This window comes from Physeter macrocephalus, chromosome 4 (assembly GCF_002837175.3).
Source record: "Physeter macrocephalus isolate SW-GA chromosome 4, ASM283717v5, whole genome shotgun sequence".
Taxonomy (NCBI): domain Eukaryota; kingdom Metazoa; phylum Chordata; class Mammalia; order Artiodactyla; family Physeteridae; genus Physeter; species Physeter macrocephalus.
In genome coordinates, this window is record NC_041217.1 from 28,645,586 (window position 1) to 28,659,728 (window position 14,143).

The 14,143-nt window shown below is 37.4% G+C and overlaps 1 protein-coding gene across 10 annotated transcripts in view; it reads left to right on the forward strand.

The window, feature by feature from the left end:
• The window catches only part of SWT1 (SWT1 RNA endoribonuclease homolog), a 93,788-nt gene extending 81,327 nt beyond the window's left edge, over window positions 1-12,461 (forward strand). For 6 of the 10 annotated variants that reach the window (XM_028488437.2, XM_024133790.3, XM_028488441.2 and 3 more), the window contains one exon: window positions 8,810-12,460. In XM_028488437.2, the coding sequence (XP_028344238.1) occupies window positions 8,810-8,939 (130 nt within the window). In that variant the 3' untranslated portion in view covers window positions 8,940-12,460. Of the gene's footprint in view, window positions 1-8,809 lie in introns of all 10 variants that reach the window. The other 4 variants (XR_003679385.2, XR_003679386.2, XM_028488440.2 and 1 more) reach the window with 4 other exon arrangements.
• Window positions 12,462-14,143: the final 1,682 nt, after the last annotated feature.

Consider the following 14,143-nt stretch of genomic DNA (forward strand, 5'->3'; position numbering starts at 1 on the left):
TTTTTTTAATATTGAGCTGCATGAGCTCTTTTTATATTTTGGAGATTAATCCTTTGTCCGTTGATTCGTTTGCAAATATTTTCTCCCATTCTGAGGGTTGTCTTTTTGTCTTGTTTGTAGTTTCCTTTGCTTTGCAAAAGCTTTTAAGTTTCATTAGGTCCCATTTGTTTATACTTCCATTACTCTAGAAGGTGGATCAAAAGAGATCTTGCTGTGATATTTGTCAAAGATGTTCTTCCTATATTTTCCTCTAAGTGTTTTATAGTGTCCGGTCTTACATTTAGGTCTTTAATCCATTTTGAGTTTATTTTTGTATATGGTGTTAGGGAGTGTTCTAATTTCGTTCTTTTACATGTAGCTGTCCAGTTTTCCCAGCACCACTTATTGAAGAGACTGTCTTTTCTCCATGGTATATCCTTGCCTCCTTTGTCATAGATTAGTTGACCATAGGTGCATGGGTTCCTCTCTAGGCTTTCTCCCCTATTCCATTGATCTATATTTCTGTTTTTGTGCCAGTACCATATTGTCTTGATTACTGTAGCTTTGTAGTATAGTCTGAAGTCAGGGAGTCTTGATTCCTCCACCTCAATTTTCTTGCCACAAGACTGCTTTGTCTATTCAGGGTCTTTTGTGTCTCCATACAAATTTTAAGATTTTTTGTTCCAGTTCTGTAAAAAAATGCCACTGGTAATTTGATAGGGATTGCACTGAATCTGTAGATTGCTTTGGGTAGTATAGTCATTTTCACAATATTGATTCTTCCAATCCAAGAACATGGTATATCTCTCCATCTGTTTGTGTCATCTTGATTTCTTTCATCATTGTCTTATAGTTTTCTGAGTACCAGTCTTTTACCTCCTTAGGTAGGTTTATTCCTAGGTATTTTATTATTTTTCTTGCAGTGGTGAATGGGATTGTTTCCTTAATTTCTCTTTCTGATCTTTTGTTCTTAGTGCTTAGGAATGTGAGATATTTCTGTGCATTAATTTAGTATCCTGCAACTTTACCATATTCATTGATTAGCTCTAGTAGTTTTCTGGTGGCATCTTTAGGATTCTCTGTGTATAGTATCATGTCATCTGCAAACAGTGACAGTTTTACTTCTTCTTTTCCAATTTGGATTACTTTTATTTCTTTTACTTCTCTGATTGCAGTGGCTAGGACTTCCAAAACTGTGTTGAATAATAGTGGCTAGAGTGGACATCCTTTTCTTCTTCCTGATATTAGAGGAAATGCTTTCAGTTTTTCACCATTGAGAATGATGTTTGCTGTGGGTTTGTCGTATATGGCCTTTATTATGTTGAGGTAGGTTCCCTCTATGCCAGCTCTCTGGAGCGTGTTTATCATAAGTGGGTGTTGAATTTTGTCAAAAGCTTTTTCTGCATCTATTGAGATGATCATATGGTTTTTCTTCTTCAATTTGTTAATATGGTGAATCACATTGATTGATTCACGTATATTGAAGAATCCTTGCATCCCTGGGATAAATCCCACTTGATGGTGGTGTATGATCCTTTTAATGTGTTCTTGGATTCTGTTTGCTAATATTTTGTTGAGGATTTTTTCATCTATATTCATCAGTGATATTGGTCTGTAATTTTCTTTTTTTGTAGTATCTTTATCTGGTTTTGGTATCAGGGTGATGGTGGCCTCATAGAATGAGTTTCGGGGTGTTCCTTCCTCTGCAATTTTTTGGAAGAGCTTGAGAAGGTTGGGTGTTACCTCTTCTCCTAATGTTTGATAGAATTCACCTGTGAAGCCATCTGGTCCTAGACTTTCGTTTGTTGAAAGATTTTTAATCACAGTTTCAATTTCATTACTTGAGATTAGTCTGTTCATATTTTCTGTTTCTTCCTGTTTCAGTCTTGGAAGGTTATACCTTTCTAAGAATTTGTCCATTTCTTCCAGATTGTCCATTTTTAGATTGTTTTTTTTTAGATTTCTCTTGTTTCTTCAGGTAGGCTTGTATTGCTACAATCTTCCCTCTTAGAACTGCTTTTGCTGCATCCCATAGGTTTTGGATCGTCGTCTTTTCGTTGTCTTTTTTCTCTAGGTATTTTTTGGTTTCCTCTTTGATTTCTTCAGTGATGTCTTGGTTATTTAGTAACGTATTGTTTAACCTCTATGTGTTAGTGTTTTTTACGTTTTTTTCCGTGTAATTGATTTCTAATCTCATAGCGTTGTGGTCGGAAAAGATGCTTGATATGATTTCTGTTTTCTTAAATTTACCAAGGCTTGATTTGTGACCCAAGATGTGATCTATCCTGGAGGATGTTCCATGTGCACTTGAGAAGAAAGTGTAATCTGCTGTTTTTGGATGGAATGTCCTATAAATATCAATTAAATCTATCTGGTCTGTTATGTCATTTAAAGCTTGTGTTTCTTTATTAATTTTCTTTCTAGATGATCTGTCCATTGGAGTAAGGGAGGTGTTAACGTCCCCCGCTATTATTGTGTTACTGTCAATTTCCTCTTTTATAGCTGTTAGCAGTTGCCTTATATATTGAGTTGCTTCTATGTTGGGTGCATATATATTTATAACTGTTATATCTTCTTCTTGTATTTATCTCTTGATCATTATGTAGTGTCCTTCCTTGTCTCTTGTAACATTCTTTAAGTCTATTTTATCTGATATGAGTATAGCTACTCCAGCTTTCTTTTGATTTCCATTTGCATGGAATATCTTTTTCCATCCCCTCACTTTCAGTCTGTATGTGTCCCTAGGTCTGATGTGGGTCTCTTGTACACAGCGTATGTATGGGTCTTGTTTTTGTATCCATTCAGCGAGCCTGTGTCTTTTGGTTGGAGCATTTAATCCATTCACGTTTAAGGTAATTATCGATGTGTATGTTCCTGTTACCATTTTCTTAATTGTTATGTGTTTGTTCCTTTTCTTCTCTTGTGTCTCCCTCTTAGAGAATTTCTTTTAGCATTTGTTGTAGAGCTGATTTGGTGGTGCTGAATTCTCTTAACTTTTGCTTGTCTGTAAAGCTTTTGATTTCTGTGTCGAATCTGAATGAGATCCTTGCCGGGTAGAGTAATCTTAGTTGTAGGTTCTTCCCTTTCATCACTTTAAATATATCATGCCACTCCCTTCTGGCTTGTAGAGTTTCTGCTGAGAAATCAGCTGTTAACCTTATGGTAGTTCCCTTGTATGTTATTTGTCGTTTTCCCTTGTTGCTTTCAATAATTTTTCTTTGTCTTTAATTTTTGTCAATTTGATTACTATGTGTCTCGGCCTGTTTCTCCTTGGGTTTATCCTGCCTGGGACTCTCTGCACTTCCTGGACTTGGGTGGCTATTTCCTAACCACGTTAGGGACGTTTTCGACTGTAATCTCTTCACATATTTTCTTGGGTCCTTTATCTCTCTCTTCTCCTTCTGAGACCCCTATAAATGCGAATGTTGTTGCGCTTAATGTCCCAAAGGTCTCTTAGGCTGTCTTCATTTCTTTTCATTGTTTTTTTCTTTATTCCATTCTACAGCAGTGAATTCCACCATTCTGTCTTCCAGGTCACTTATCCGTTCTTTTGCCTGAGTTATTCTGCTATTGATTCCTTCTAGTGTAGTTTTCATTTCCGTTATTGTATTGTTCATCTCTGTTTGTTTGTTCTTTCATTCTTCTAGGTCTTTGTTAAACATTTCTTGCATCTTCTCGATCTTTGCCTCCATTCTTTTTCCGAGGTCCTGGATCATCTTCATTATCATTATTCTGAATTCTTTTTCTGGAAGGTTGCTGTCTCCACTTCATTAGTTGTTTTTCTGGGGTTTTAGCTTGTTAATTCATCTGGTACAAAGTTCTCTGCCTTTTCATTTTGTCTTGTCTTTCTGCGAATGTGGTTTTCCTTCCACAGGCTGCAGAATTGGTCTTGCTTCTGCTGTCTGCCCTCTTCATATTGTTCTTTAATTCAACATTGAGATTCATCCATGTTGAGGCAATAGTCAGTTTACACTCAGTTCTATTATAAAGTGACATATGTGTTCCTAAGTATAACTTATGCAAATTGCGTACTGCATAGTGAACTATGCAAATTCATGCAATAAAAGCCACAGGTCTCATAGAAAAGATGGAGTTAGGGTACATCACTCAAAAACTTAATAAGGGACATTGAAAAAAAGATAGGAACCTAATCTAAATAGTATCACAGTTTTACACACATTAAATGGTTAAAAAATACATAAGTCCTAAATTAAATCTAACACTTACCTTTAAAAGAAGGTGAAGTTTGCTTATGGATGTGATCATAGGAAAGGTTGTAGCCTGTGAATTAGTGTGATGTGGTAGAATATGAAATTGGATATAAGGGTGTAGCACCAGATATGAATAGATGTGGCTCATAACAGGAGGAAAGCTGAGGTACCTGGTACATGTTTGAAGTACATGCATGTGTGTATTGTGTGTATTCCTAAGCAGTTTGGTTCAGCTGCGGTGCAGTTTTCTCTGTTCATCTAGCATTTTTCACTGTTGAAATCCTGTATAAGAAAATACGAAATTTTTGTTGTGCTCAAATTGTTCCTTAATGTATCAATGGTGTCGCAACAAATTCTTGTGTTCTAAACAAGAGCTGTAACAGAACTGATGGTATTTTCACTGCTATGTAATGTGCCACTGTATCACTAAACCACAGTTTAATTGCCATTTGTAATTTGCAGATATATTTGTGTAACTATAAAATTGTATGAGCAGACATGGTGACAAAGTTAATTATCAAGATGCTTCTACTGGTAAAACTCTAGATTGATAAATATATTTGATGATATCAAGACACTAGGATGGATAATCGTACACAAATGTTACTAGGCAGCATAACTATGAAAATTCACTCACTCACTAGGTTAAAATAAGTTTTCTAAGAAAATCTGAAGCCAGTGGGGCATGCATTATCTGTTGTAGCTGGGGGTGAAAATGGTTTTTTACCCCGATATTCAGACTTTCAATTAATCAGTTGTACTCTTATTTATATATCTTTACAAATAATCCACATTTAAGGGTTTGTGTATATGAGATTTGTATCAAAAATATAATGTCTTCCAACCTTAGTGATACTTTTGAAGGTGTAGAAAGCTCACCATATATAACTTGGAGGGCAGAGTCCCTTGCAGGATGGTTTCAATCAAATGTCTAAAATTATTTTGACTTCAGCTTACTGTTTAAATACTTTGGAGGTTTTGGTTTTTTGTTTGTTTTTTGCAGCGGGGAGGGGTGCAAGGGTCAAGCTTGAATGTTCAAAGTTAAAGTGGTAGTACCCGTTTTTCTCTTCTTTGTTTTCCTTCCACTTACTATGCCAGGGACTTGAATTATGATATTAATTAATAAGCTCCCTCTTATATCCTAAAAGTGTGAGTTTTAAGAGAAATCAAAAACATCTAATATCTTGAATGCATTGGAAAATGGGGATTGCTGTTCAATGGGCTTTTGGTTATTACTTTTAGATTTGTTACTCTGTTGTTTGTTTTGAAATTATTTGCCATATTTTCAGTGAATGGTCCCTCCCATATTAGCCTCTGGTGTACTCCACAGCTCACATAAGCTGCCAGAAGACAGAGGTTCTTTTTGTTTCAGTAGTTTATACTAGACACAGAGCCAAAGACAATAGATAAGAGGTAGCAGAGTTTCCCTGTGACTCAGAGGTGAAAACAGAAGAATGATTTAACTTGGCAAAGACAGTTACTTAGATTGTCTGAATTTGCTAATCTTTGTTTTTGATTTGTAAAGTGTTCCTTGTGAAGGAAGAGGCTGTTGATGTGCCCAACACCATATTTATTGCAATAGGGAGGAAATTAAGTAGCTCAAGAACAGAAAACTATTTTGTATGTTCTGATAAAGCAAGTAATTAAGGTTTCAGATTGAAAGTAGCTTTGATCAAAAGTTGAATTCCATGACACAGTAGAACCTTGGTGTTTATGTGTATAAATCAGTGTTTTCTGTCTTCTGTAGTTTGTAGGTTCTTTGTTATAGCTTTTGCTCTTGCCAGTGGGCTCTGGGTACTGCTTACCCTGAGCAGATGAGGAGTTTGCTCAGAAAATCCAGGATGGTAAATTATAACAAGATTATCAAACAGATTACCAAACAAATATCTTGTGTGATATCTTCTACATATATGAGAAATAAGTTAGGAACAGTATTTAATTCACTTTGTTTGACAGAATGTTCTGGGATGTTTGCAAGACAAGTCTCTAAGGTCATTTTTTCTATGTGAAATGCACATTAGTTTGTGACATCAGCTCCATAAAGTACCTGGCGTATCCAGATAATATGCTGCCTGAGGCATGTGTATCAGGAGCAGCTTTGTTTTCCTTCCAGCAGGTGCTTTTAGGGATTACTGCTTTCTGACTCTAGGAATTGGCTCCATGGTAGTATCTTCTAGATTACATTAGAGCTGTGGTTCCTGGACCTGACTGTCAGCACCACCTGGGAACTTGCAAGGAATGCGAACTCTAAGGCTCCAGCCCAGACCTTCTGAATCAGAAACTGTTTATATACTGTTTTTATATGCACTACACTGTATTCCATTTTTCCTTTATTTGAGATGCACATTGCAAATGTATAGAAACATTGAGAGAGTTGTAAAACAGATATCCATTGTAGACTTTTTTCTTGTACCTAAAAAGGATTTTGGAAAAACTGCATCAAATATTGGAGTTAGGGCACTTAAATTCACTACTGCCATGCCACTTTGACAAAACTAGCTATGGAAATGAGTCAGATAACCACTGGAATTATTTTTAATTGATCTGATCAAATTTCCAGTTATTTTGACCCATCTGAGATTTGGTCAAATTAAGTTTGATACTCATAATAGGACAATTTAGAAAGACAGCAGCAGTTCTTTAGAAGTTTCATGAGCAATATAGAATTGCAGAACTAGAAGCAATCTCCAGTCTCGAGCTTTGTTCCAGAAAGGATTAGGAGTTGGGATTGTTTAGTTTGGAACAGAGAAATAGGGTCACTATAAGGGACATAAAATATTTGTACTATTGGAAGAAATAAGGATAACAACTTTTTGTTTTAATTTAGGCAGACAGGTCAGATAGGTATTTTTTTAAGGCCCGATGTAAAGGAAGAACCTTCTAGCATTTAAGAGATATCAAAATATGTAATGGCCTTTCTCTCAGTTGTAAATATCTCATCACCAAGAGGTGAAAGCCAAGGTGAGATGATTCATTGGGGATGCTACAGAATGGTAGACAAAAGTGTTAATATTCTGCCATATCTAATAGTCTGCCATTCTACATATAATCCACAGGGAAAAGGAACTCAAGAATTCCTATCTTCATAGTCTAGTATAGACCCAACACATGTGATGAAAAACACCTGGTACTTTCCTCAGCCAGCAATGACAACTTGATGCAGGAAACAAAATCTGTAGGTGATAATCCATTGTCAGAATGCTGACTCCCACAAATAAAACCAAATGCCATTAGGATGAAAAGAGGGGATAGGGCTCTCCTCTTAACTATGAGAGAAGGAAAAAAAGAGGAGAAGAAAAAGAAAAGACATCGAAATAGATTAAAAGTCTAGTTACTAAAGGAATTTTCTTCCACATGTGGAATAAGTAACCAAGAACAGGGATAGGGGCCTGCCCTTTTTATTTCATTTTCAAGTTTATAAGAAAACATTTTACATCTCTCCAATTTTGGACCTCTTAGGGTCTTCGGAAAATCATTTTCTGAGCAGTTGTAAAGAACTGGCAACAACGTAACACTGATTTTAAGCACTCCAAATACAGGAAACAGGACTAGAGTAACACAAAGCCAAAAGTCAGGTTTTAGCCAGCCCCAGGGAAGCCACACGTCTTCAGGAAGTGAGGCTGCTCAAAATATAGCGTATTTACTTTGCTGAGGCTACTAGCTCTCATCCTAGTCCTTGAGTTCTGATTGACTTCTTTTTTCTTTGTACCCTACATCAAGGGATCCATGAGGGTGGAGGGGCAGAGGAGGGGTAGTGTGAAAAGGTAGCTAGTAGTCCTCCCCAACACTCTGGAGATGGTTCAGAGCAATCTTAGAAGCCAAAGAAGTCATAACAGTGTAATTTTCATAACTGCCATTTCTTGAACACCTTATATACCAGATGCTGTACTGGGTACTGGGTATTCTTTGTGAATTTATGTAGACCATCTCTCAATAGATTTAAATAGGTTTCCATGAGATTTGAACTCTATAGACACCATGTATAATGGATTGGTGCTCTAACCAATAACTTAAAGATCTCACAGCTTGTAGGCCTCCTGTCAGCTTTTGAGAGTCCAGCCAGGCTGCATCTTAGATAAAATTGTGAGTAGTCATGGCAAATATCAGGCCTCTACTCCCTGCTTCCCCACCTCTGGTTTAGAGTAATTATCTAATATTCATTTGTTAATGGCTAGGTTACCTATCTTGACAATTCTCTTTAAGAGTTGAAGCTCTGTCAACTTCCTATCCCCTCACCAGTGTCTGTTCCTGTCTGGAGGTGCACCTCCTTAGTATCCTCCAGTTTACCTGTTCTCTAACTCCCAAGCCAAATAAAACAAAAATATGTGATCTATTCCACAGCGTTCTTGTTGACAGCAGGTCTGCCATGGGAACCTTTATTCCTGAATTAAGGAATTGCACCAAAATCATCTCCATGTTGACTGTCTGCGAACCCGTGCTGCTAAGTGCTTGTCCTCCCATGTTGTTTGGTTTGGACTAAGGATCCATAACTTTGGCATTTTCGCTCTCAAATATCAAATAATGTATTTCAAATCCCAGTTTTCTCCTGTCGTATTAAGATTTTTTTCATTTATCTGACTAGCTGTCTTGTAGTGATATAAAATTTCTTTATCCCCTAGGGAAAAGTTAACCATCGGATGCCGCCAGCTGGTTGAGATGGAACATACCATGCAACAGTGCAATGCCTCTGTCTATATGGAGGCCAAAAACAGGGGATGGTGTGAAGACATGCTCAACTATAGAAGCTAAGTGCTGATTTTGTAACTTAGAAGGAACTGCATCTGTCTTCAAGAACAACAGAGTAGCTTTCAACCTTTTGTGCCAAACCCGGGAGACTTGAAAGAAATGTCTCAAGAAATGTCTCAAATGTCAATGTCTCATAGGTACAAAAAGATGATTGCCTATTACCGACAATCTCATTGAGGTTCTTTAATGCATCCATTGTGGGATAAACTGTGAACTCAACTCATCTGAAGTTGACTTTACCTCCCTACCTCTACTCCTAATACTGAGCCAGTGTGTCTAAGGAAAGGAGAGCCATCTTTTTGGTCATCTTAGGGCAAGAGCCACTGCGGCATCTGAGGAAGGCCCAGGACACAGTGTTAGCATCTCTCTCAACAATAAATATATATGGGTATGTGACTAGAGACGTTTCCAAACCTCAAGAAAGAATTAGGACATAACCATGCTCACCATATTCCACAAGAGAAAGCTTACCCTGGGCTGTTTTATGATCAAACTGTCTTCCATGTAGGCCTGATCAAGTAATACGTATCCCTTCCACTTCCCCCAAGGTAAGGGAAGTAGAATTTTGACTTCAGCTCCAACTTGCTACAGTAGCCTCTTTTCTTCCCTGGCCTTGTCACTTTTCAATGCATTTCTCATGGGAAAAACAGGGAGACCACTCTGCTCAGTGTCCTCTTAAATGTGAAACAGCATGGATTCATCAGGTAGCAGTGGCTGATGTTTGCCCCTGGCTAAACCAAGTGTTTAACTCACTTCTTATTTAGTTATACCGAAAGTTGGAAATCCTTGTTTACTAAAGTATATTACGCTTTTGTTAATACATTAGATTAAATCTAATTTGGTTTTCTATTATAAATGTTTATTTTTTTAAAAAAGCAAAGAATTATGTTTAGTGATTTTGCTTTTCATTTTACTTCCAAATTTTGTTTCTGAACTGCATACAGGTGTGATTATAAAAGTGAACCTCCAATGAAAGAGAACTATGCAGGATGCCCACTAGCAGGAAGAAGGATCCTTGAGCTTTGTTTGCTTAGAAAGCCACACCTCCTCCTGGGGCTCAAAGTGCCCTCAGGGATATGAGCCTGGGTAGAAGAAGCTTCCAGAGCACCTCTGCTGTTGCCTCTTTCATTTTCCTCCCCGAGGAGCCAGGAAAGCACCCCCTCCCCCTACCAAAGATTTCTTCAGACTTCTATCCCTCAGCTGCTTCTAGTTGTTACTGAGTTTTGCTCTGCTTTGTTTTTGTTGCTGTTGTTGTTTTGGTCGCAGCTTGCAGGATCTTAGTTCCCTGACTAGGGATTGAACCGTGGGCCACAGCAGTGAAAGCGCAGAGTCCTAACCACTGGACCGCCAGGGAACTCCCTGCTGTGCTTCATTACCTCCCTTTTTCTCTTATCTTTTTAATATGTTATACATTTTAGAACATTTCTTTTCACTCCTATCATCTGAATACTTCTACGTATTTCACCCTGTGCATGTGGATTTTAATTTTATCCTAATCTATGTGTCTTTCACTTTGTGCGTTGTCAATTTTCAACCTTTTTTAAATATTTATTTTGATATGTGAAAATGTTTTCACTTTCTAGTCTTATTTTTGTCTTTAGAAGACATTCTTTAAAATTTTTTTAGTGTTTGTTTCTTTGAAATGTCAGGGGTTTTGGGGGTTTTTTTCTTCTTTTTGTTGCCTTCTTTTCTTATCTTAAACTTTAATTTATACTTTTTTTCTAACAGTCCAGTGTGGGAGTTGAGGGATCCCTTTCCTCCCATCCCCTGCTCTTTCTTTTCTGGGTCTCCCCTCTGGATCGGAGTAACTCAGTTGACATAAGGATCATAAGCCCCACCTTGATAAGTTTGTTTTCATGGGAAATTATCATTATCTTTAGAACTTCAGGTTTTAAAATCTCCATTCAGTATACATAGCTATTATGTTTTGGGCAGAAGCTTCATAAGCATGCCATGAACCAGAAGGGACTGATGGGAAAAGTCACATGAGGGCAAGGGCTCTCTACATAAAGTCTTGCCTTAGTGAGGAGCTGGTGATAACTTCCTGAGAAGCATCCCTGAGGATTATGACAGCAAAGTTCCTGGAACCATTTTACACTAGCCTTTTCCAGCTTCCACAACGTGGTCCATTTCCTTCTCGAAAGGACCAGGGAGGGTCCTCTGGCTTGGCCAGGCCACAGCTCTTCCAGCATTCTGAGCCAAAGAAAAGTTGGCTAAAGACTTAAGAGTCTGTTGTGCCCTACTGGGTCCTCCTGTTAGGACCTGCAGTGGGCAGTTAGGACTGCACAGATTGGAACTTCATAGATGGGTTAATTTCACTTTCCTGTTATTGTCTTTGCCTGTCGTATGAAAGACAGGGGACACAAGACAAACCTGAAACTTTATTTCCTTGATCTTTTGGCCATCATCTTAAAACATAGGTCCTTTCACCCTTTCAGGGTTGATCCACAATTATTTAGTGTCGTGGTCTCCCTTAAGAACCTAGCTCTTATTGTTCATACTCCTGATGTGACATCTCCCCAAGCCCACCTATCTATTGGAGCCTTTTAGCTCCCTCCTGTGTGAGTGGGGATGAAGTTACCTTTTTCTTCTTAGAGGGAACATACCTCACTATTGAATAATGAAATGCATCTTCCACTTAGGAAGTGCTGCCACCCATACTCCTTTTCTGATTTAGATTGGACTGACAGTCCAGTCTCCCTCCCAGTTGGTGGCTCTTTAAGCTATTTTGCCAACAAACAACAAAAAACCCCACTCCAGTGAAAAGAAGCAACTCCATGAGCTTGAGCAGAATTTACAGCTACGAACCTATAAGGTAAGGCAATAAGACACTCGAATCTCAGCTACCAACATGGCTCAGCGTTCCTAACTACAAACCAAATTCAGTATCCTAGCCTTCGCAACTCTTACTGTAGACTAATGGTTATCGGCTGAACTACATTAACTCAGCACATAACCCTTGCATGGCCAGTGGGGATGAATGGTTCCCCGATGTGATTTCTAGTCAGGTAAAATATTGACGTGTCCTAGACTTTTTTAAAAAAGGCTTTTCCTTTAAAGGTTTGGTTAAGCTAGAAAGACAAAACTTTTTCAAGTGAAAAACTGTAGTTTTGAGTTTTGTCAAACACAAATCACCAGCACACTCAAGTAATGAGTTCCATTGCTCCTCGAAATTCCCTTGTGCCCCTTTGTAGCCAACTCCCATCCCCATCTCAGGAAGCCATTGATGTGTCTGCTATCCATGTAGCTCTCTTTTCCAGAATGCTATGCAAATGGAGGCTTTTGAAGCTGGCTTTTCACTTAGCATGATGCTTCTGAGGATCCATCCATGTTTTATCAATAAATACTTCACTGTTTTTATTCCTGAGTAGTAGTCCATTGTATTGATGTACCCTTCCATTCATTCACCAGTTGGAAGGATACTTGAATTTTCAGTTTTTGGTGATTATGAATAAAGCTGCTATATTCATACACAGGTTTCTGTAAGAACATGTTTTCACTTCACTTGGATAAATAGCAAGGAATGGGATTACTGTGTCATAGGATATTTAACTTTATAAAAAACTGTCAAACTTTTTCCAAACTGACCTTACAATTTTGTAATTCCTCCAGCAATTTGACAGCTCGTTGTCATTTTGCTTTTTACATTTTCCTAATGATCTATGACAGTAAGCATGTTTTCATGTTATTATTATTAGACTCCATTTATCTTCTTTGGTGGTGTCTTATTCCAAACCTTTTGCCCATTTGAAAACTGGATTGTTTTATTGAGCTTAGAGAGCTCTGGATGCAAATCCCTTATCAGCTGTTTTCTTTCAAGCCTGTACCTTTTAAGGATTTGGCACCACTTTTGGTTAAGATAGAGACAGAACACTTGCATAATGCAGAAGGTAGATCTTACTATCATGATTTGAGTAGCCTTAATGGATAGCTGGCCCTGTTAATTATTGATTGGATGACCACCATTACATTTGATAGATGCCTTCAAACTTGGCAACTCTTATTCTTAACTTGCAGGACAGTTCAGTTCATCTCTTAAGAAGTTTCAGTCTCTCACTCACTAGTTTGGTATTCTGTGTGCCTTTTTCCAGGCTAAAATTGTATTAGTCCTGTTGTTCTCTCTGAGCAAGTATCTTGTATTTCCACAAGATATCAACCCTGTGTATACTCAGCTTAATAACTGAGCTTTTGCTTCTCACCCTTATTCAAACCCCCAGTAGAGCATTGAGCTCCTAATAGTGAAGGCTAAGTACTTTATTGGCCATTGTGCTAGTAACAGTAAGTTAAAGAACCCATGATATGCACTTGAGTACATCCCTCTCTTTATGTCCTCTACTTATTGCTCAATGTATCATTATCATTTTTAAGACTCCTAAGAAACTTCTGGTCTTATTAAGAAAACTGATACTTCACAGTAATTGCTTTTTAATCTTCAGATAATTTATTTAATAGGTCTCCTGTTAACAGGACCAGATTTGTGGCTTGGCCTTACTAAGTATTTGAGATTGATATATTCGATTCATATATTGGTATTTCCTTCTCTTTTTTCACTCAGTTAATTTACCCTATATCTTAAGTCTCAATGAGAGACTCTTCAGATCCTTTTTTGAAACAAAGTAGGGTACAAAAAATTGACTAATACAATAGAGACCGTGTTTTCTGGGACTCATAGTCTTCTAAGGCAACTCTGGAATTACAGTAATGTCCTAGAGGGACTTTCTCCTTTGCCTACTTCAGTTTTAAGTTAAGAATTCTGAGATCTGGAGGGATTATAGGGTGTACACCTAATATATTAAGCACTAATTATATTCCCAAATCCAGGTTTTTCCTAAAATATGATTATGTAAGGAATTCTAAAACATTGAAAATGGTAAAGTATTTAAGACATACTAGAAGCCAAAAATCAAAACCCTATCCTTGAAAATCACAATAAAAGAATTTATTGTGATTTATGAGTATAATCAATTGTTTTGTTAATTCAAACAGGTATTTTATAGTTTTGCTACTCTTTTAGGGATCTAGTCTAGTGTGTTTCATGCATTATTACTATTGATTGCAAGAGTGGTTATTACCAATATCATTTCTAAACTATTCCAAAACCCATACTGGTTTAAAAAAAAATTCTTTAATTTATGCTGAGGCTATGCCATTTTCTCCTTCCCTCAAAAAAAAAAAAAAATTACCTTTTAAATGTGGATAAACAGAAC